Below are 25298 nucleotides of genomic sequence, written 5' to 3' on the forward strand. Positions count from 1 at the left end.
TAGGTCCTTAACGTTAGTGTTTACAACAACAATATTGCTAATACTTGGTTCAAGTCACAAAAATAAAATTAGTATTTTTGGACGTTTTTGAATGAGTTTTAGTTGGGTTTTATGGTAGGAATATCGGCAATAGACGCACTAACATCATGGCTCCCATTGGCTCCATTAGGAAGCATTAAAAAAAAGACACATGTATTCTTGTCTCCCGTAAGGATTGTGAATTATAGGCAAAATTCCCCCCAAAAAAGTGCAGCTCCCCTTCAATAGAAATTAGAATTTACAGCAATGATATGAAAAATTGTGTAACATAACTGATTTGAAGTAATTCAATTCTATCTTATGACATTGAAATCATAGCCCAATCTAGTATACTGTGTCAAAATATGTGAGTTTAGTCTTCATACAAAAACGTAAGGCACCATTTTAATTAAAAAACAGACTGTTGTTGGCATTACTGTACTATTATTCTTTTTCAATGAAAATATATGTTGGCTTTAAATAATCCATCCATCCATCCATTTTCTACCGCTTATTCCCTTTGGGGTCGCGGGGGGCGCTGGAGCCTATCTCAGCTACAATCGGGCGGAAGGCGGGGTACACCCTGGACAAGTCGCCACCTCATCGCAAATAATGTAAACTTTAAATTATCCCAAAATGCAATGATTTGTGGTAAAATGTCAGTTTGGTACAATTTCATAGAAAGTCACAATATTTACCGTATTTTTTGGAGTATAAGTCGCTCCGGAGTATATGTCGCACCGGCCGAAAATGTATAATAAAGTAGGAAAAAAACATATATAAGTCGCACTGGAGTATAAGTCGCATTTTTTGGGGAAATGTATTTGATAAAACCCAACACCAAGAATAGACATTTGAAAGGCAATTCAAAATAAATAAAGAATAGTGAACAACAGGCTGAATAAGTGTACGTTATATGACGCATAAATAACCAACTGAGAACGTGCCTGGTATGTTAACGTAACATATTATGGTACTATGTACATATAGAACTTGCTATACGTTTACCAAACAATCTGTCACTCCTAATCGCTGAATCCGATTAAATCTTACACGTCTAGTCTCTTACGTGAATGAGCTAAATAATATTATTTGATATTTTACGGTAATGTGTTAATAATTACATACATAAGTCGCTCCTGAGTATAAGTCGCACCCCCGGCCAAACTATGAAAAAACTGCGACTTATAGTCCGAAAAATACGGTAGTAGAAATACATTTTGTACTTAAAACATTTGAAATTATGGCACAATTCAGTGAGCTGTGTCAAAATATCAATTTAGTATTATTTCATGCAAAAATAAAGCATGAGATTTGGTAGAAAATAGACTATATTTCTAAAAATAATGAATCATGTGTAATAATATTATACTGGTTTTAAATATGTACCATACTTAAAATTATGTTTCAAAAAGATATGTATGACATTTGATAGAAAACATTATTTTAAATATTTGTATAGATTGATAAACCATGCAAAAAATGTGTACTAGCTAGCAATGCTGATTTTCAAAATCTTTGGAAATTATAGTGAAGGCTGAAAAATGTCAGGTTAGTAGAAAGTAATGTTTTGGAAAATATATTAGGTAAATTATTGTTTTTTGTAGTTACTCTATTTCCTAACCTTATTACTAAACTTTCATAACCTTCCAAAACAGTATTTTTTGTAGCAAAATGTGCAAACTTTAGTCCTTTTACATCTTCAACATCAGCCACCTTTTCTACTCTAAACTTTGCCCTTTGATTGTTTTTGCCTAAAATGTCGATGCTTGTGAATAAAAGGGTTAATTTTAACAACAACCATCCCAGCAGCGCACACAGATGGGAAAAAAAAGCTTTCAATATTTAATTACATGCACTAGCTGCAGCCTGTGAAGGAAGAGTATTGCAGCCCAAGATAGCTGCAAATTACTGAATGATTCAAAAGGTGGGGGTAAACGTAACTGCCGTCACAGCAAGGAGGTCACAATTTGTAAGGATCTAAACGCACACAGAGGTGGGATGGAGTAAAGGGGTATACTGTGGTCATAGGTAACAGCACGTATGTTTTTGGTTAATGGTGATTTGTCCACTATAGAGTAAATGTACAGCAGATGTTTTGTGTGTGGGCCGCAGTTCTATTTGGAGCATGTTTACATTTTGTGGGCTTAAAAAATGATGTCAACATTGAATGAAAATGAATATATATTTTTTTAGAGCTAGAGCTATATTTAAAACTGGAAATTATGGTTAAAACTTAGTAAGATACATCATGTAGTGTCATACCATACGCAGGACACGTCCATTAAACTCAACTACAAACACGCATTGAACATAATGTTTCATTTCTGATTTTGTCTAAATTATGAGGGACAAGCGGTAGAAAATGAATGGATTATTAATATACTTGCTCATTTACTGTTAATATCTGGTTACTTTCGGTTTTAACATGTTCTCTCTGTGCTTCTGTTAAAATGAAATAAGCACTTATTTCTCTGCTATTTGAAAACTTTAAATATGTTCTGGATGATACAACAAATGTAGATATTGATCCAATATCAAGTAGTTAAAGGGTCATACATTGGTCATAATTAAAGTTCTCCTGTGTCCAGGGATGTATTTCATGAGATTATCCATCCATTTTCTTTTTTGTTGTCCTAAACAACAAAAAAAGACAAAAGATTTTGTGATAATAAAAAAATATCGAAGTAATTATTGCAGTATCAGCTAAATACGGCTTTTGTACTTTGTATCGTTACAGTCTATATTTTTATAGACTGTACACCATCTTGCTGTTAGCGGTTAGTTATTGCATCCTCCTACTGTGTATAGTGAAGCATGTTTAGCTAGTCCACGTCCTACAGGGATGATACTTGGAAGAAACATATCGTATTTTTCGGAGTATAAGTTGCTTCGCAGTATAAGTCGCACCTGCCGAAAATGCATAATAAAGAAGGAAAAAAACATACATAAGTCGCACTGGAGTATAAGTCACATTTTTGGGGACATTTTTTTGATAAAACTCAACACCAAGAATAGACATTTGAAAGGCAATTTAAAATAAATAAAGAATAGTGAACAACAGGCTGAATAAGTGTACGTTATATGACGCATAAATAACCAACTGAGAACGTGCCTGGTATGTTAACGTAACATATTATGGTAAGAGTCATTCAAATAACTATAACATATAGAACATGCTATACGTTTACCAAACAATCTGTCACTCCTAATCGCTAAATCCCATGAAATCTTATACGTCTAGTCTCTTACGTTAATGAGCTAAATAATATTATTTGATATTTTACGGTAATGTGTTAATAATTTCACACATAAACTATGAAAAAAACTGCGACTTATAGTCAGAAAAATACGGTAGTTTATTTGTCGTCATGGGGCAAGGGTTAGTGATTTAGAAGGAGCTAAAACACTGGATGGACGTTAGCTGCAAGCTAGCTATGTTTTAAAGCACCACTTGCAGAGCAGTGCTTCAGTGTTTATAGCTTCACCTTTATCCTTAGTTTTTAAGCCAAAATACGTCCATTCTCCTTCTTCTGTCTCTCCACTGTTTCCGCTTGTAAGTGCTCTGTGTGTGTGTGTTGACTAACCTGTGCCTCAGCTCATATTGCCAGCAATTTCACCACGGCGTGCTATCATGTCCATTAAAAAAAGGACCTGTATTTTTCAAGTACCTTTTTTAATTCATTAGTACCGCAGTACTTTATTAGTACCAGTATACCGTACAACTTAATCATACTGTATTTAATACAAAAAGTAATGCTTTGTAAAAAGTACAAATATTATTGTTTGTTTATTTGTTATGTCCCATCCATATTATCTTTCAATACATTCATTTAATTGTGACGGCCCGCCATGAATACATTTGGATCACCACAAATAGTTTTGGTGGTACCAATTAAGTCCTCATTTATAAACACATGATATGAATAAGAATGTAGGTTGTCGTTACAACTCCATACAGTACATGGCATAATAACTTTTTAACACACTTTATATGCAGTCTGCCAGAGAATAGAAAAGCATAGCAAGAGGGATCAGTGTTAGCAAAAGTGTTGTTTTTATAAAAACATTTGTTCTGCTTTCAGTGTTTTTTCCCCTTTCTCTTGCTGCATGTATTTCTCTTTTGCAAAAAAATACATGCACATTTATCATGGCCAATTATGCAAATTGGACGATAAAAACATGTAGCCTTCACCAACCCACTGGAAAAGACAGCCTGCAGTCCTGCGGGAAACCCAGTATCCATTTATTATATTAGTTTTGGTGGCAAAATATCAATTTATGTACCAATCCGATAAGACATTACCATTTTGAGATGTCCAGTTGGATATAGTGTGGGTATGTACCACCATGGGGATGGTTAATTTAATTTCTAGCATACATCACAGTGTTACTTTGACATACATGACGTTTTATGTTAGCACAATTCAACATGTCCAAAAAAAAACGATTATGAAGAAGCAAAGCTTATTTTCTTGTAATTGTTTTCTTGCCACTTCTTTATTAAATTGTAGTTTCCTATATTTAGTATTAGTATTGTATTTAAAAGTTATAGCTGTATTGTGCTGGAATGCAGACGAAGGTTAAGCCATTGACGTTTACATCTAACTTTCAAACTTAACAACGTAGATCTTTTTGGCCGTGCTCCAAAAGTGTCCAGGGTTGCTCATCCCTGAGGGACACCATTAGGCATTAGTGAGTCACAGAAGCATATCTGTTTATAGCCCCATGCATTACTAACCGCGTGGACCCCGAAAGTGGAAATACGGCTTCCTTTGATGAACAAAGGAAAGGTCCAAACGGCTATGAATTTCACAGTTATTATCCCCCGCATATCTCCTGGACTGACTGTGGCCTCTCCAGTGTGAGTCAAACAACTGCTGACATTCCCAACAGGCCCATCCTTTGCAACTTACTAGTGCGCCCTGATCCTGATCATATACTGCCTCATGGTGGTGAAGGCAACATTCTTCAGCATCTGAAAGGCTCCCTTCACACTGCTGGAGAAGCTCAAACGCAATTGTGATTTACACACCAAAATGTTACACTATTCTTCATTAGTATTATCTGTTTAACAGCAATTTGATTGTTAAGGATATTAGTTGTTTTGCAGAATAAACACATTTCAACTGCATTACCATTTATGGCATGTTGTTTTTGGTCGATGTCACTGGCCACAACATTAAAGATGCAATCCAAGTATGTATGTAATATTGTATGAGATGATGATGAGTCTGATTGGCATTGCACATAATGTAAAGAAAGTACACTGAAATAAATTGTGTAGTATTTTAGATATTTTAAAAATTATTGCATTATATTAAGCATTGTTCCTCAATCATTGAATTCCCAATAAATGTCTTGAAAATATTAACTTTAAATACATTAAACCTGAAACTATGTAATCAAATGTGAAATTATGGCAAAATACATTGTTTCCTACAAGGTAATATGACTTTTTCCAAATGGTTTTATACAACTATATTGTAGATAAACTGGCCACAACATTAGGTATACTTGCACCATTTAATGTGTCAGTCCGGTAAAACAAAACAAATAGTAATCACCCTATGTGGGTTGTCCTCTAAGTGCTTAGCAAGACTATAGATACTTGTATACAGATTGGCAATTAGTTGCCAAGTCCTCCCTGTGCCAGGGCAAAAAATAAATTTCGCTTAATGTTTTTCTTATGTTTTTCAAACCATGCTGCTCAGCTTTTACACACACGTGCTTGTAAGTCCTCTAAAAGTGTGTATCAAGTGTTGTGGTACTTCGGCTAAACACCTTAAAGTTACAATGGGTGTTTTGTATCGTGAGAAATTTTGAGTCAATTCGACTAAACGTATCAAACTTTGGGATTTAATAACAGCGCCACCATGTGGTGTGTTTGCCGGATTAATAATAGCACAAACAACACTGTAGTCGTGCATGTTTGGACACATTGTCATATTTTTGTGTGCTGCGGTTCAGGAGCAGAACAGTTAGCCTGCACAAACTAAATACAACTATAAATACAACATAGGCAGCACGGTGAAACAGGGGTTAGTGCATCTGCCTCACAATACGAAGGTCCTGAGTAGTCTTGGGTTCAATCCCGGGCTCGGGATCTTTCTGTGTGGAGTTTGTATGTTCTCCCCGTGACTGCGTGGGTTCCCTCCGGGTACTCCGGCTTCCTCCCACTTCCAAAAACATGCACCTGGGGATAGGTTGATTGGCAACACTAAATTGGCCCTAGTGTGTGAATGTGAGTGTGAATGTTGTCTGTCTATCTGTGTTGGCCCTGCGATGAGGTGGCGACTTGTCCAGGGTGTACCCCGCCTTCCGCCCGATTGTAGCTGAGATAGGCTCCAGCGCCCCCCCGTGACCCCAAAAGGGAATAAGCGGTAGAAAATGGATGGATGGATGGAATACAACATAATTATACAAGGCTCCCTTAAACTAAAAAAATGCATTGAAACAAGTTGTGGTATTCACTCATCGACTACAATATTAGGTATACAAGCACCGTCTAAGAAATATAACAACAATTCATTGTGTGGCGGCAAATATCACAAAAGTGCAATTTCAGCGTTATTGATGTGTATATAGGAGAAAAAAAGAATGGAGGTTATGGCAAGCAGAAATGTTGTTTATTTCAACTACTTTCCGTAAAATACGCATTGAGGCTATAAAGTATTTTTTTATCCAAATACTTAAATAATCAAACAAACTAATCATATTACTCGATTACTAAAGTAATCGATAACAGCAGCCCGAGGAGAAATAGTTTTGCACATCCAAAAGCAGCTGTCTCCCTCTCTATCAATTCAATATAGAGATTAGTCCAAGATTATGAATCAGGCATTATGCACTAATTGTAACACTAATCTGCCTTCACACCATCATAATCGTTCTCTTCCGTTACACAATGGCTGATTCTGCCAGCTGTTTACAAACTGCGGCCAGCACCGACAAGACATGAATGAAGGATTTGAGAGACAAGCAGATGCAATGTATTTTGATGGCAACATTCAAGGGGTTTTACATGCTCCAAATGCAGGATAATTTGTGTGCAGACCTGCTGATTGTCACTACTTTACAAATGTGTTCACTTCCTTAAAGCCTTACAGTTTTACAGTTAACACGTCACGCTGCCTACAATTACATTGATATTAAATTACAGCCTTTAAACTGCTTGGCATTTCGTACGTGTTCTCAAAGTTCTTATCCGGCTGAACCTCCAGAAAAGCCCATTATTTTCCACAAGCCCAGACGTTATGTCTGCATTATAGCATGGAGATGTATAATCATCCAAAAGGATTGCTTTGCTGTGTGAGAAATCAAAGGACATGTTAACCGATATTCAAGCTGGTGAAAAATATCCACAAAAGACTTAATCACTCATGTGGAACTAAAGTGGAAGTACTTAAGGTCCATACATGGTGCGGTGACTAAGAGGTGTATTAGGGGGTGCTAACTTCTGCTTTGTGTGATGTCCAAAGCTTTCATTAGGCGACTAATTGCTTTGTGGTGAATCAAAGCCAAAAAGCCTTTCTCCATTAGGCCCCCATGTTGCAAAAAAACTCTTGAAATTATATTTTTGCAAGCTGTAAAGGCTGGATTTTTGAAATCGCAATATGATCGGTTCCGCTTTTTGTATTAAGTGGGTGCGTATCCACCAATATAATTTTTCGGGCAATCTTAGGAAGTTTATAGAGGTTAACAGTGCATAAACCTTAAGATTGCCTGGAATTAAAGGTTCCACATTACACTATTTTTAACAATTTTAAATAAGTCTCAGGGGTCACAGTGTAGTGTATTGGAAGTGTGTTGGCCAACAATCTAGTCTTGATGCTGGAATTAATGGTTTAAAAGTACTTTTACTAAATCCTAATGGGAACATGCCATTTTGTGTTTTAGCTTTATTGTTAAAGGGGAACATTATCACCAGACCTATGTAAGCGTCAATATATACCTTGATGTTGCAGAAAAAAGACCATATATTTTTTTAACCGATTTCCGAACTCTAAATGGGTGAATTTTAGCGAATTAAACGCCTTTCTATTATTCGCTCTCGGAGCGATGACGTCACAACAATCCGCCATTTTCTCAAACACATTACAAACACCGAGTCAAATCAGCTCTGTTATTTTCCGTTTTTTCGACTGTTTTCCGTATCCTGGAGACATCATGCCTCGTCGGTGTGTTGTTGGAGGGTGTAACAACACGAACAGGGACGGATTCAAGTTGCACCAGTGGCCCAAAGATGCGAAAGTTTGTTCCGCACACTTTACCGACGAAAGCTATGCTACGACAGAGATGGCAAGAATGTGTGGATATCCTGCGACACTCAAAGAGATGCATTTCCAACTGGACTGGACAGATCAGCTTTCAGGAAAAGGGAGCAGATGAGGGTTTGTCTACAGAATATATTAATTGATGAAAACTGGGCTGTCTGCACTCTCAAAGTGCATGTTGTTGCCAAATTTATTTCATATGCTGTAAACCTAGTTCATAGTTGTTAGTTTCCTTTAATGCCAAACAAACACATACCAATCGTTGGTTAGAAGGCGATTGCCGAATTCGTCCTCGCTTTCTCCCGTGTCGCTGGCTGTCGTGTCGTTTTCGTCGGTTTCGCTTGCATACGGTTCAAACCGATATGGCTCAATAGCTTCAGTTTCTTCTTCAATTTCGTTTTCACTACCTGCCTTCACACTACAACCATCCGTTTCAATACATGCGTAATCTGTTGAATCGCTTAAGCCGCTGAAATCCGAGTCTGAATCCGAGCTAATGTCGCTATAACTTGCTGGTCTATCCGCCATGTTTGTTTGTATTGGCATCACTATGTGACGTCACAAGAAAATGGACGGGTGTATATAACGATGGTTAAAATCAGGCACTTTGAAGCTTTTTTCAGGGATATTGCGTGATGGGTAAAATTTCGAAAAAAAACTTCGAAAAATAAAATAAGCCACTGGGAACTGATTTTTAATGGTTTTAACCCTTCTGAAATTGTGATAATGTTCCCCTTTAATAAGCAGTGTCCGTCCTCGTCGGTTCCATGAAGCTCTAACTTGTTACATATACGGTCGTACCTCAATTTACAAGCTTAATTGGTTCTGTGACGGAGCTCTTAACTCAAAACAATCAACGTCTCCCACTCAAATAAATTGAAATAAATTGGTACTTGCTCCCCCAAACAGCACAATTGCAACATGTAACATGCCTTTTGAAAAAACTTTTGATAATAAATATTGTATCAAAAATAATTCAATACAATGTAAATGCTACTAACAACTACAGTAGTTTAATGAAGTCATGTTATACTAATGTACAGCAGTTACCTTGGAAAATGGACTTCCAAGGTATATTCTTCCAGATTCAAACACCATAAGCCGCTTTTCCATATTTTCATGGATAAATGTCCGCCATTTAATTACTTCAACATTCTTGGCTGGCATTCGAATCATTCTGCTTCAGTATGGTGCAGACTAGCTGTGATACACTCAAACGGCTTAGCCAAAGGGTGATGTTTTTTTATGATTTATTTATTCAATTCAATTAAAATCATCTGCTTCTTCCTTTCAGCACTGTCCTTCACACTCACATTCTTTGTTCCATTGTTTGCAAAACATAGTTATGTCAATATTTAGCTTTAAACCAATGCTAGTGATTATGACCGGATGTTCTGGGCGGATCTTGCGGGGTTACCTGTGGCATTTGTTACACCAACTAATGGCGGGCATGCTTGCCACTCCCATTTTTTTTGTAACTTAAAACATAACAATTAGCCGAGGGACAGCTCTTATCTCAAAACACTCTTGAGTTACTACTGTACACTGTAACTCTGCACATAATAGATGCCATGGTATAACGTACAAAAAACGTAACATTAAAAAGTGGGATGGGTGACGCTAAAAAAAACTAGCATAGTATGTGAGCTATATTCTGACATTATAGTAATATTTTAACAGCACCATCATGCTTGGTAAGAATATACAAAGCAGGCACATCTACTGTAGCTAGGGGCGGGTAAGTGGCGGTAATATGTTTACAAGAAACATGTTGGTTTTTTTCTTTATGATGTCATGAAAACCCAAAACTCATACTATTTGAGCGTATCCTCCTCCAAAAGTGGAGCAAAGTGGGGGATGATAGATTTCTAATGTTTAGTGCTTATAACAGGCTCTAGAGGCACATACTAGTGTTAGAACAACATTAAAAATGCATTTTTTTCACAATAGGGGACCTTTAATGTTGCCACAAACTAACGTTAAAATTCAGGAAAATACTTTTAAGAGATAATAATGCACAATTTGGGTTGACATTGGAGGAGAGAAGCACAATAATAAACATATTGGTTAACTAAAGTTTCCAAAGAAGAAAAGAAGTGGAGGACTGACATAAAACATGTGACTCATGTGACCTTTTAACCTCAGCGACTTCACAGATCTCCTTCAGTCTGACAAAGAGAAACAATCCTCCCAAAAGTTTAACGAAGACAAGTTGACAATTGGGGGTGACTGACAAAGACCATGTACTTCGTGATCTGACCTTTGACAGCAGCCACATCCTAGGTGGACTGGAGTTGAAAGAGGGTCATTGTTTTGACATTGGACGACAATCCCTAAGTATGTGATACAATGCATAAGAGTGATTGTAGACATGCCCTGCACTAATATTGACACAAATAACAACTCCTTGACGACCCATAACAAATAGCATGCAAGGACAGGCAAAATGGCTTTTTTGCAGCTTCCTAATACACTGCACAGTATATAATTACCTGCTGCATAAGCAATCTCTACTGTACATTTAAACCCCTCAAATTTACAATTTTAGCACTTTCTGAAAATATGCATGTAGTGTAATGACAATTCAAAATACAGTAAAGACATTTTCCACTGTAAAACATAACTTTAAAGCCCTTTCGCAGTCTTCGTGTATGTGTTGTTTATTGCCCATTTGTGCAATTTTCACGCCATATTGTACTCGTACGAGAACACATAATTGTTGCATTAAATTGGAATATAAAGTACACACGTTTCATTGGACGGACAGCTACATTATTATGACTTGTGATACTTTATGGGAATAGCTGTTGAAGAGATGCTAACCACCACCATTGTCTTAACAATATTCTGTGTTTATGGCATATGCAGCATGCTACCACAAATGTTTTGTGGAAAAAAAATATTTAAAAAAAAAAACCATAACATAATACTAGTAGATATACATATTTTTTTAAATATTGTAAAAGAAGGTGTTTCATTTTGCCCAAGATAAATATTCTATTAAACTTATATATTACTTTCAACTAAATCTGTTATTTGAAAAGAATGACATAAGTCAGTTTTGTTGTTTTCCTGTGTAGAACTATTTCAGAGATACTTGACTGTTTTATTGCATTGCTATATTCACTTTCCAAAAAGGCATGGCATTGGCATTTTGTGTTGGACTTTTTTGCCTAAAATTTTAAAAACTCTTGAATTCTGAATAATTGTTATTTTAGAAATATCATCAATAGTTCTAGTCATGTACTAACACTGTCGCTATTAAAAAGACCATACCACTTTGAAATTCTGGCAAAATATTGCCTTATTTGTCATTTTCAGTATTTTTGGCATGTTTTTAACAAGTACCTTAAGATTCAAATGTTTTACTTGAAAAAGTCTACTGTACTTTAAATTGATAGTCAATTTGGTTGGTTTTCTGCCTTTTTTTTTTTTTTTTCACAGCAACTTTGTTTTTTGTTTTTTTACTATAGATCAGTTTGCTCTTTCCTTTTTCATGTTCCAATAGAAAGTATGCATTGCCAGTGTTTCATTTCTTTGCGTGTTTGATTTTGTCTCAATTTTTAAAAAACAAAACCTAAAACTGGGGTAACTGGTTTTCATTGGACAGACTTTTTTAAACATAATATAGCTTACATTTTGGGATATGTTCTTTTGTTGCAAATAATGGCAACGGCTTTTAGTTTGTCAAACCCACACAATATGAAAAACAAAGTCAGTTGTGTTGTTATTGTCTAAAGATATATAATGTACATGATTTTCCATTGGTAGCAATATTATTTTCACATGATTTTTCTAGTACATGACACAACAAATGCCATTTATTATTGTTTTAAGTTTCATATCCAGGCAAAAATAACAGTATAATACATCCCAGCAGTGATCACACAGACTACTTGTTACCACATTTATATTTAGAAAGATCAAGTGTTATTAAATCCCAGTGACTGATCTAAGCAACAAGCTTATATTCTATGCGCCCATTTCCTTTTTGACAGCTGTGCTCTGCCAACAGCAATCATCTGGAAGTGTAAATCTTTAGTTTACCTGAAAAAGCTCTTCAGACACTTAAGCTGCTCACTATATAATAACAGGAGCTTTTAAAAATCACTCTTTTGAAATGGGTGCAGGACAGGAAAATGAGGGGCCAATTATTTAAAATGGCCACTGCCTTTTTTTTTAATACATCAAGCTATCTTGCAACAGCAGCAGAGAAGCCAAGATTTAAGAGGGCAGAGATTGTACACGAACGAACATAAACAACCGACACAAAGCTATAGTATCAAGCTAAATCCAGCTGGTCACTCTCATTAGCCTCCATCTCTGGCCTGGACAAGAGACACTGCAGCACTGGCGGTCATAAACATTTCAATCATTCTTATCTCAAGCAACATCCTGTGCTGGGGGCACAATCTCCGAGGTGAAACCCACTAAATGAGCACCTTTGTCACCATCAAGCACTGCTGGCTAAATTGCCCTTCAGTGTAATATTTAGAGGATAATGGGCAATCTGTAGACGCGTGTTGATTCATACTGCTGCCAGACAACCTTGTAGGCCAGGAGGAGAGCCCAAGAGGCAACAGCACAGCGCCTCTGTCACTCATCTTCCGCGTCTCGCTTTTCTGAGGAATGCTCTCAATTCACAAAAAGATCGAGAGCTCGGGGGCGAACAACTGCTCGTCTACCACCTCGGCCCATGCAGCTGCGACCAGTTGGGACAGATTTGTGATGACACTTTTCCGTGCAACTACTCCCTGGAAAGAAGCAGCCTTAATGAGGGAGTAAATTGTAATGAGGATGACTTTGCACGTTTGTTAATGTGCGTGACTCCTGGATTATGAGTGCTATTTTTGTGCAGAAACGTTCCAGCGATTTGTCCCAAATCAGCACTTCCACCTGTCTGCATACACACGCTCAAACACACGCACTGAAAATGCAAAAAGTATGTCTCCTCCACAGGGTCTGAGGAGAAAAATTAAGGGAGGATTGACTCACACATGTATGTCATCAGGAATATTTCTAATTTGGGTTAAGCCAATTCAACATGATGTTAATTTTTAGTATGGTTTGGTATAGTGGTTGCCGCGTTACCAATATTTTGGTATCAGTGCCGGTACCAAAATGTATTTCAGTACTTTCTGATACTTTTCAAATTTAACGACCAATATGGACTAAAAAGAAATTTCATTATTGGCTTTATTTTTTACATAAAATCTTATGATAAAGTAAACATATGTTTCTTACTGATAAATTAAACATATGTTTCTTACTGCAATCAAAGAACAATTTTGGCATTAAATAACACAGTGGACATACTAGACAACTTATTTTAGTAATAAGGAAGTAAAGAGTAAATGATTTGATCATTACTAAGGGTCTTGCTGTTTCAAACGTGAATGTTGTCGATGCTGCTTTATCTGATTATTTCTGTGTTTTCTTCGACTTGTCTGCTAGACCCAAACCTGCATTTAGGTCTGCAGTTGTTCGAGGAAGACTTATAAATGATAGAATGTGGATCCAGTTTGTGGAAAATATTAGGTTTGACAAAGCAATACTGGTATGCTAATGTTCAGAATCTGTTGAAAGCTTATGCATAAAGTATTGTATATATTTTGGATACCATTGCTCTTGGCAAGGTTAGAATGGCTAAAAGTTGACAAAAGGCGCTATGGAGAAATGAAAACTCGGTCTGGGCACATAAAAGGGAGTGCCGCATCGTCACAAACTGTAGTAACAATTATTGTATCCTGTTTGCTATGGTAAACAGATTAACAAACCCTCATATTTCACTCCCAATAGAACTAATGTGTACATAAAAGTGCAATGAGTTTGTAATATTATTTCATGATAAAGTTCAAGGCATTAAAAATGCAACAATTCCTGGAAAACAAATAGCTATTCTGCAGCCAAATACTCAACTAGAGCTGGCACATTTTACTTCTGTTACTGACCAAACAGTTGAAAAAATAATCCACAGTATGAGTCCATTAACAAGTCTATGTTGCATAGTGTGTTACCACAAGTCACTCATCTAGTTAACATCTCACTTCAGACTGGAACATTTCCAAACGCCTTAAAACTGCTGTCATTAAACTCCTCTTAAAGAAGAGTAGTCTTGATGCCACAGTACTTAACAACTATCGGCCCATATCAAACCTGCCATTTTTGGGTAAAGTCCTAGAAAAAGTTGTATACCAACAGCAGTGTTTCCCACACATTCATTTATTTGTGGCGGCCCGCCACGAAAGAATTACGTCCGCCACAAATGGATTTTTCGGCTTTTGACTCGCTCGACCGCTCATAAAAGCAATTGGACTCTGTCTGTGAATGTACCTTGTAGTTACAACTCCGGTGCAGTAGGTGGCGGTAGCCTACTATGCATTGTAACTCCGCCAATAGCACTTAATTCACCTGGTGGGCCAGAAGAAGAAGAAGAAGAAGAAGACGGCGGAGTAAAAGAACGGACCGACCGGATCAAAATACGAGGGTAATATAGGTTGTAGGTGGATAAGTTATAGCTGCATCGCTCGCGGCTCGTCATATATTTAACGTTAATCCGCGATTTCACCGAGCGTTTCACTCACGGTGAGCAGCCTGACGCTGCTTCATTAACACCGCCGCTGTTGTCACGTCACGTGTTACCATACCGACGAGCAAACGTGTTCAGGTTATAACCCTGTTGTCAATAAACACACGTGGAGACGGTGCTTCAGATACTGCATTAATAATGAAGCTAAATTGTCCAATGTCCACTGCAGCATGTGAATGCAATGAAAATAATAAAATCTGAGCCAACCAGCTGTTAAAATGTTTTCCAGGTTAATGTTTTGGCCATTAAAGGCCCTTCATTTCAAGATTTCAACTGTGATCGGGCTTTAAACAGGTGGCTGACCTGTTCAGATGGGTGTAACTCAGGGGTGCTCACACTTTTTCTGCAGGCGAGCTACTTTTCAATTGATCAAGTCGTGGGGATCTACCTCATTCATATATATAATTTATATTTACTTATTTATGAAATATATGTTTTTGTTAACAAGTTAAAGGTGTTTAATGATAATGCAAGCATGTTTAACACATATAGTTAATATTGTTAATAAATTAAAGGTGTTTAATGATAATACAAGTATGTTTAATACATATAGTTAATATTGTTAACAAGTTAAAGGTGTTTAAAGATAATACAAGCATGTTTAACACATATTGTTAATAAATTAAAGGTGTTTAATGATAATACAAGTATGTTTAATACATATAGTTAATATTGTTTACAAGTTAAAGGTGTTTAATGACAATACAAGCATGTTTAACACATATAGTTAATATTGTTAACAAGTTAAAGGTGTTTAAAGATAATACAAGCATGTTTAACACATATAGTTAATATTGTTAACAAGTTAAAGGTGTTTAAAAATAATACAAGCATGTTTAACACATATAGATTCCTTTCTTTCATGAAGACAAGAATATAAGTTGGTGTATTACCTGATTGTGATGACTTGCATTGATAGGAATCAGACAGTGGTGCTGATAACGTCCGCATTTTCGAATGGAGGAGAAAAAATGTCCTCCTTTCTGTCCAATACCACATGAAAGTGGTTGGTTTTTGGCATCTTATTTGTCCAGCTTCTGTACTCCTTTGTATACACTTTACAAGAAATACATTGTCGGCAAACTCCGTAGCTTGCTAGCTTGTGCACGCCAGCTTTCTGAGACTCTTATTTTGTTAGCGCAACTGTGCAGTCGGTCTTTGGAGTTTTGACGACAGGTACGGCGCCAGAGTCTGTTGAAATAAAGTGTTTCTCACCTTCCTGTCGGTAATTTTAATGAGCTAAATATGTACATAAAGTGTTGTACTTATATTCCAACTCCGCGTTCTTCTTGGTCATCGCCGCTGCGGCCGTCACCCCCCGCCCCCCGACCACACCACCACAAATAGATGCCTGTCCTGTGGGAAACACTGAACAGCTTAGTGACATTCTCCTCCATAACAATGTGTTTGATACTTTCCATTCAGGCTAGAGACCCCACTTCAGCACTGAAACAGTTCTGATCAAGATGACAAATGATATTCGCCTGAACACAGACAGAGGAAAAGTCTCAGTCTTGGTTCTGCTGGACCTGAGCGCTGCCTTTGACACAGTTGATCGTACAATCTTATTACAGAGGTTAGAAAACAGATATATTCGGTTATGCTCTTAACTGGTTCAAGTCCTATCTCGATCACAAGACACTTTGTTGAAATTGGTAACTCATGTGTCTCTGAGCAAATGGCTATGACCTGTGGGGTTCCTCAGGGCTCGATGTTGGGACCCTTATTGTTCAACTTCCCCATGCTGCCCCTCCGCAAGCTAATACACAGCTTCAATGTGTCCTACCACAATTATGCAGATGACACTCAGATCTACGGGTCACTGACGGCAAAGTATCGTCGGCCTGTTGATTCACTTTGTAGCTGTATCGAAAAACAATTTTCTTCAGCTAAACTCAGACAACACCGAAATCAGTGTTTGTGGCTCAAGAAGCAAATATAAACTATTATTACAGAACCTCTCCTTGAAACCTAAAGATCAGGTTAGAAATCTAGAGGTAATAATGGACTCAGACTTGAACTTTAACAGCCACATCAAGTCAATAACATCGGCAGCTTTTTACCACCTAAAATTGTCACCAAAATCGGAGGGAAAATGTCTAATTCAGACTTATCTTTGTCTCCAGCAGGTTAGACTATTGTAATGGCATTCTCACTGGGCTCTCTAAACCAGCTGTTAAGCAGCTGCTGTACATCCAGAATACTACTGCTTGAGTACAGACTACAACTACAAAATATGACCATTTCATATTTCAAATTAATGGCTTCCTGTTGCTCAGAGAATAGACTTTAAAACAGCTTTGCTTGTGTACAAGTCTTTCCATGGTCTTGTGCCAAAGTACATCTCCGACATGTTAGAACCATATGAACCATCTCGAGCACTGAGAACCTCCCGGAGTAGTCTCCTGCTTGTGCCCAGAGTCAGGACCAAACATAATGAGGCTGCATTTAGTTTTATGCTCCTAAAGTATGGAATAATCTTTCGGAAAATGTGAGACAGGCCTCAACATTGGCTGTGTTTTTTGTGCTTGCCACCATGTTTCAGCATTCCATGTATATACTGTCCTCTGGACCCCCTGCCAAAAGCTTCTTCTAGCTTATTTGGGGAACCCTTTCACTTACCACCATCCTTAAATGATATTCACTACTATTGTAATTGTTCTATGGTATTGTAAATAAAACTTGAAACTGAATAATAATATGTTCAAATCTAGACTGTAAACACTTTATTTATTTTAAGTATATGACAACTGAAAATATTTTATCTACACTATTTGATTTTAATTTAAAGTATGATTGTTCTTATGAGTATCTTAATTTTTGATTTTAATTTGAATTATTATTATTTTTTAATATATATTTTTTCTTGTCCTTGTTGTAATTTTCTGTAAAGCACTTTAATGCCTTGTGTACGAATTGTGCTCTATAAAAAACCTTGCCTTGCCTATATGTAAGCAAACAAGTTACAAAGGCTCCTAATTTGGCTGCTGAAGTATGCAGTAATGTGTCATTTTTTTATTGTATTTTTTTTGTCAAAAATATATGGGACTAAAGGTAGAAAATGGATGGATGGATAGATGAATTACTAATCTACTTGTTCATTTACTTTTAATATCTAGTTACTTTCAGTTTTAACAGGTTATATCCACACTTCTGTTAAAATGTAATAAGCATTTATTATTTTGTTGTTTGGATATTTTACATACGTTTTGGGTGATGCTACAAATTTGGGTATTGATCCAATACCAAGTAGTTACAGGGTCACACATTGGTCATAATTGAAGTTCTCCTGTGTCCAGGGGCGTATTTCCTGAGTTTCTAAACAATAAATAAGACAAAAGATAAAATTGTGATAATAAAAAATATCGATGTCATCATTGTGGTATCAACTATATACGGCTCTTGTACTTGGTATTGTTACAGTCAATATTGGTATAGATCCACTCGTGTGTTTACATTCCGGAGCGTTAGCTTGCTGCTAGCGGTTAGCTATATGGTGTGTAGTGAAGCATGATTACCTAATCCTCGTCCCACAGGGATAATACTTGAAAGAAACATAGTTTATTTGTCGCTTTAACGTTATTGAGGTGTATTGTTACGGTTGCGGTTAATAGTGCGATTAAAGCATGCAGAGATTGCAGGCAGTGTGCAAGCAGAAGATCCCTTTACTATGTACCACCAAGCAGCGTATCAAAAAGCAAGTAGCACTGATGTGGGACAAGCAGTTAACCACTGGTGATAATCCAAACGATAGCAAAAACAAGCAAAGCAAGGTAAGGCAAGACAAAAACACTAGAAGGCCAAACACGATCATCGTAACAATTAATGAGTGTCACAACAAAGGCAACACTGGCAGATAAACCCTCATGAGCTGTAATAAGGGACAGGTGAGCTTCCTATTTGCAAACCAGGAACAGGTGAAGAGAACAGGCTTCAGACCATAAACAGGCAGAGGAACCGAAATAAGCACACTGGACAGGGAAAAACACTAAACACAAGAAAAATAACACAAAAGTCCAACAGTCTTGAAGGATCATGACATGTACATGGCTCCAAATTGTGCTAGTGTCACTTTATCCACTTTTTATATATACTCAGTAATTCTGCACTTGTCCAATGTATCAATCTACATATTTAATATACAACAAAGTAACATTAAGGAGTTGGAGAGGAAGACACAAATGTTAGCAACACTAGCATTGCATTGTTACAGTCACATTTTTACAGCAACACCATTCTGGGTACGCCTATTAAATTAGGAAAAATATGCAAACGCTCACCTCCCGCATCTGTAGCAAACAAACCAATCTGATAGTTAGCAGAGCAACAGGCTTTATTTTAATATGTGTAGCAAAGCCTGTAGTTTTTTTTTTTGTTTTTTTTTACAAAGCTGCCCTCTGTTGAGTGGTGAGCGTAGAGTTCGGGGCAGGCTCATCTAGCTATGTCCATTAAGAGTGGTCATAAACTTTAAACGTTATAACATCAATAGAAACTAAATGTTGCATCCTAGGGGTATTAGCCCTTTGAGACACTTGTGATTAAAGGCTATATAAATAAACTTTGATTGATTGATTGATTGATTGATCAGACTATTTAATATGTACAGTATATGATTTCAGATCAACAACAAAATGTTTATTATTGTTGTGCAGTAGATTGCAGTGGTATCGAACCCCTTTAACTTACATATTATATTATTGAAACACTTTACCCAAAATAGGGTAACCAAAACACATATAGGACTACTGTCCATCCATCCATTTTCTACCACGTGTCCCTCTCGGGGTTGTGGGGGTGGCTGACGCCTATCCCAGTCCTATATATTGCATTGTGAGTGTATACGCCACAATAACAGATGCTTATTATTTGCTGCATTGTGCTTCAAAAGAGAGCAGTCAACCCTGTATCTTAGCAGTCCTTAGAAACCAGACGACAACAAGCCTATCACATTAAGAACTGGATGTGGAGTGCCATGGTTAGCACACTGAGGAGGTTGTCTATGTACAAGAGATAATAAATGTTGGGTTTGGGTTTGAATTTAATGTCTGGGTCTGGGTTAAATATGTGCATAGCCAAGAAATTATGGTTTGTTTATTTGTTCTAAAATGTTGGGAAATGTAGAATAACAAAAGAAATATGAATACAGTTTTGATGAGTCTGACTGTTTAATGGATAAAGGAGGGTGTGTTAAGTGTGTGTCAAGGGAGGCACTGTTTGTCTGGCTCTGGGACTGACTTTGTCATGAGTTGTTCTGGCAAGGGAGAAGACAAGAACCAGCATGGGGAGCATAGAGATGACTTGCACTGCAAGACATTTGTTTTCTTATTTGGGAATGGCGACGATCAGCATTATTATATTGTGTTTCCTTAAATGGTGGCTTGTGCCATACCCCAATAGCATTACCTGGTGCATACAGTTGATTAATGAACGCCTCTCTTCAAATAAACACTGTTACGTTTACTAGAACTCATAGTGTTTCCCATACATTCATTTATTTGTTGCGGCCTCCCACGAATAAATTTGGTCAGCAACAAATAGATTTTGTACTACCTGTTCCGCCTTTGTGTGACAATCTGTCACATTCACGTCTTGTTATGTTTCCTTAGTTGGTGTTTATTTCCTGTCAGCGCTCTTATTTTAGTTCCATTTCTTGCTTGTCTCCTTGAGCGCTATTTCCCCTCACCTGTCCCTGATTGGCAGCCTGGCCAAACCTGTTTTCTATCAGCTGGCTGCTATTTATGCCTGCCTCGCCCTCCAGTCAGGGCTCGATTATTTTTTCCTGTTTCCTGTCTCCTGGTTCCTAGTTCCTGTTTTCCCGGCATGTTGATATTAATGTAATGTTTTCATGCGCTACGCCTGCCATCTCTGCATCTTGGGATTCACCACCAACAGCGATTTATGACACCTTGCTCCTTAACACATTATTATGTCTGTGAATGTAAAATGCATCCTGAAGTATTCACTGCGCTTTGTTATTTCCACATTTGTCTTTGTTACAGCCTTACTACAAAATGAAATAAATTATTTTTTTGTTCTCAAAATTCTACACATAATACCCCGTAATGAAGAGGTGCAAAATTTTTTTAGAAATGTATGCAAATATAATAAAAGTAAAAAACTAAGAAATCACATGTTCACAAGTAATCACAGCTTTTGCTTAATACTTTGTTGATGCTACTTTGGCAGCAATTATAGCCTCAAGTCTTTTTGAATACAACGCCACAAGCTTGGCACGCCTAACTTTAGGCAGTTTCGCCCATTCCTCTTTGCAACACCTCTCAAGCTCCATCAGGTTGGGTGGGAAGTGTCAGTGCACAGCCATTTTCAGATCTCTCTAGAGATGTTCAATCGGATTCAAGTCTGGGCTCTGGCTGGTCCGCTCAAGGACATTTGCAGAGATGTCCTGAAGCCATTCTTTTGATATCTTGGCTGTGTGCTTAGAGACTTTGTCCAGCTAAAAGATGAACTGTCGCCCCACTTTCTGAATGTGCTGTATAGCTTGTCATACAACTGTGTTTTTTTGGGGTTTTTTTTATTGTTGCGGCCGAAAATGCCTGAATTCAAAACAGCTTTTTGTTGCATAAGTTCCAGCAAAAATTGCAATGTTTTTAGCCTTTTTTTCCAATAACCAGTGAGTCAATTTAAGAATGTATGAATTTGCCATCAATGTTTTAACTCTGCCTTGTAACCTTGACCTTAAAAAACAGGATTTCAACAAAAATTGGAAAATAAATACTGTATTGATGTTTTACGTGTTTTATACCACAGACTAAAAAGTAGAGACTAGATGGCAGTAAAAACCCACACTCAAAGCTTATTGTCAAATTATTATACTGTTCGAATTAATTATAAGTAATGATAGTAAGAATATTAATATTTAACAGAAATAAACACAATTAAGGCTTCCTTTTTGTCCGCTGTCTGCTCTGTCGTCCACAAGTTGCAGACATTATCTGTGTATGTTTTACACTTGAAAAAGTGTTTTTCCATCTGAAACGTTCATTCAAGTTCCAAAATATATTTGTACTCACACATTAAGAGCATTTGCGAACTGTTGAGAGCATTCAATAGTAGTAGTTTTTGTTGGTAAATAAGAGACAATTATCATCACACATCAACATCTCTATCATGTAAAAGCTGCCTCTTTGCTAAGTCAGCATTACAAATGAAAACATGTTCTTGATTGTCTTACCTTGAATGAATAAAGTTTAAATGAATATATACATACATGTAAACTAGGAAGTGAGGACGCCGGTGTGTTGTTAAATGGTAATATACTACATTACCCAGAAGGATTCACGCTGTAGACAATAACAGGAAGTAGGTCTGAGCTGCACGGGATGATGGCAATTGGGCCGTTGGAGCGATTAAGAGTTAATATACATTGTTACACGTTGCTGTTCCTGCTTCATCTACACGAGACACAAACACAAGTTTTGATGAGACAGCCTAATCAGACTTTGACTGTTGTTTGATTCCTTTTTTTTTATTTATTACAACACAGGAGGCAAGGACACAAAATTTACTCTAGGGCTTCTTGCAGCAGCAGCTGTATTAGTGACTTCCTCCTCAGTCTCCGGTGCCAATTTGCGGCGACCACCGGTTGCCACTGTCCGCCTGACATGGCCGTCACAAGAACACGTTTTGACAGCGATATGTGTCAAAAGGATCACCTAGATAAGTTAATATATATCCTCACAAATATTAATATGAAGCATTAAATGCATTGGCGAAAAAGTAAATCTTGTGGCCTTGCCTCGATCTTTTTTTCATTGCTAAAAGGAAATGTTGGCAATGCCCGAACAACCACCTCTGTATGTAGCCAAAGTATGTACAGCCTGTAGAAATGTACGTACGTCAGCCGTTAAGTTGGCGTGAGCCGGCGCACATTTCGACGTAAATGTCAGTCTTGATACATCTCATCTTTGCCATGAAAACGGTTGTACGCCCATGGTCTGCCAGATAATAAGAAGACGTAGCATGAGAGATACGTCCAGCTAATTTGGTACCTTTGGTGCTATATTTTGTATAGCAGAGGTTATTCAGACTCCACTAGATTGTCTTTTTCAAAAAGACATTTTGAAGCTTTTTTTTTGTCTTTTGACTCTAACATGGAATAATGTATGAGCTCTTCTCAACGAGCATCACGTCCAGTGTAGATAACTTTAAATCACTATTTACTGTATTTTTGTTGTGAGGTGACCCCATATAAAAGGATATAAGACAGCAACATAAGTATAAAATGCATTTGTACAAACAAAGTCCTCCATACTTAAAAATGCCTCACCTCATCATCATAGTGAATTAATATATAAACACACTTAGGAGATACATGACAGCAAAATTATATAAGAATGTACAGAATGTGTACAAATAAAGGCCTCTCATGCATAACTATAAGCACCTTACCCCTAATAGACACCTGTTAGCTGTCTGCTATTGAAACAAATAGCCACTGGCCACTACAGGACAAAATACAGTAATTAGGTGACTGTTGGAGCAGGTTATTGACAATATTTACAGGCTGGCAAAAGACAGTGGCGTTTAGGAGATAAGGGACATTTGGTGTTACCTCTCTAATTGGGAGATTAATTTAAAAAAGGCAAAAAAAATGGAGTGAAAGTGGCAAAAGGAAAAGAGGGGGGCATTTATGTCTCTTGGGTACACACTAAGAGGATTTAAGAATTTAAGATGGCAGCAAGACAGGGCACATTATGTTCTCGGACAGTTAAGTTCAAATGACTATGCAAGATGATGTCAGGAAGTGACACGTGTGCTTTTAAATTGCCTGGTAGCTTCCAGAAGAAGTAGAAGAAGGAGTGTTGTAGGCTTCTGCAGGTGTCACTGTGACAAGCGTAGAGCTGCTCCGGGTCCATTTACAGGACTTGTCACTAGAATTTGAGCGGCGGAGACTCGTTTTACCTTGCCGGGCAACAGGAGATACGCTGTGTGTTGAATTTCAGACATGTCGAGACAATACAACAGTTAGTAAACAATCAATGAATCTAATAATGTGGTTCCTGCTGCAACCAATGGTGGTGTGTTGCGTTTAATCAATAGGCCGCTTAACCTACTCAAATCACTCAGCTTGGAGTTTTTCTTGTTCAGGACAAGCCGGACTCAAACAACAATGCCGAAAGGACAACTCAGTGACCGTGATTTTAGTTTACACTGGAACAGGAGGACTTTTGCTTAAGTCAGCCAAAAGACAGGAGTGTCTATCTAAGGATAGACGGTTGAATGCATTGATAATAAGGCCCTGCTTGCATCCACGTGACTTTTCTCCCCTATAGAAGTGACACTGGCCGCTGTCCCTGGTCCTGAAACGGGAGCCAAGCCCAATTATGACATAAATGTAGCATTGCGGTGTGCAAGAGGACACCCGGAGTGTTTCAGAGATGCTCCATACAGTGGAGTGGGGGTTTATGTTGCAGGATGCAGATAGTTTTGACTCGCACAAAGTGCAATGGCACACAAGCAACAGTGCGAGGCGTATGTGTGATGCAGCTGAGCAGAGAGAAAGAGTTTGATTGATCACGTGGTCTATAGGAACCTGCGAGAGTTGAGGAAAATTGCTGCATAGACGCCTCTAAGGCATATTTGTGCAACACACTGAGACACATTTCAAGGGTGCACCCTGAAGCCCCATTGCTATACGGAAGAGTATTCTTCCGGGTAAATCCACATCACACCATCTTACTTACCGCAGCCCTCACACAGGATTTTCCCCACGTCCTTCTTCAGGTTCTTCCCGTTAGTGTCCAGGGGCGTGAATGAAGCCTTGAAGACCAGCGGCGCCTCGGTGGGCTCCATGAAAAAGATGTACTTGCGGTTCTTCTGCACGTCGGCGCACGGAGCCTTCGCCCCGAATTGCCCCAGCACGGTGACGAGCTGCTCGGGCTCCAGCCCCCCGCTGTGCAGGGGCCACACGTCCAGCACCTTGACGTGCACACGTTGCTGCTGCTGCTGTTGCTGCGGCGGCTCGGCGGAGGCGTTCCCTCCCGGCGTGGACTGCACCTTGCCCTCGATCACTACGGCCGACCTGTACGCCCGGTCCTGCGGGGAATCCGAAGACGGGGGGTAGCAGGCGATTGAGACCCCGATGAGCAGCATGGATAGAGGTGCGAGCGACTCAAGCCTCATGCCGCTTGCTGTGGCTCGCTGGCGGCTGCTGGCGGGGCGGCGGGGCGGCGGGGCGATGGCGACGGAGCTGGGCTGCGGGGTGAGGAGGCGGCGAGGTGGCTCCAGTGGCTCGGCGGCGCGGCGGACCTCGCATAAGTGTCCATGCCATCGGGATCCGCTGCTCGATTCCCGCTTAATTCCGACGGGTTGGCGTGCGGCGTTGCGACATAGAAGGATGCTGCTGGCTCGCCAATCTAATGCGAGGAATAAGGCATCGTAGATATATAGGAGGA

At 38.3% G+C, this 25298-nt stretch overlaps 1 protein-coding gene across 1 annotated transcript in view; it reads right to left on the minus strand.

The window, feature by feature from the left end:
• The window catches only part of nrg2a (neuregulin 2a), a 236168-nt gene that overhangs the window by 210516 nt on the left and 354 nt on the right, over positions 1-25298 (minus strand). The window contains exon 2 of the mRNA XM_072913761.1: positions 24588-25259. Within this exon, the coding sequence (XP_072769862.1) occupies positions 24588-25259 (672 nt within the window). The remainder of the gene's footprint in view (positions 1-24587; positions 25260-25298) is intronic.

Source organism: Nerophis lumbriciformis, linkage group LG09, assembly GCF_033978685.3.
Source record: "Nerophis lumbriciformis linkage group LG09, RoL_Nlum_v2.1, whole genome shotgun sequence".
Lineage (NCBI taxonomy): Eukaryota > Metazoa > Chordata > Actinopteri > Syngnathiformes > Syngnathidae > Nerophis > Nerophis lumbriciformis.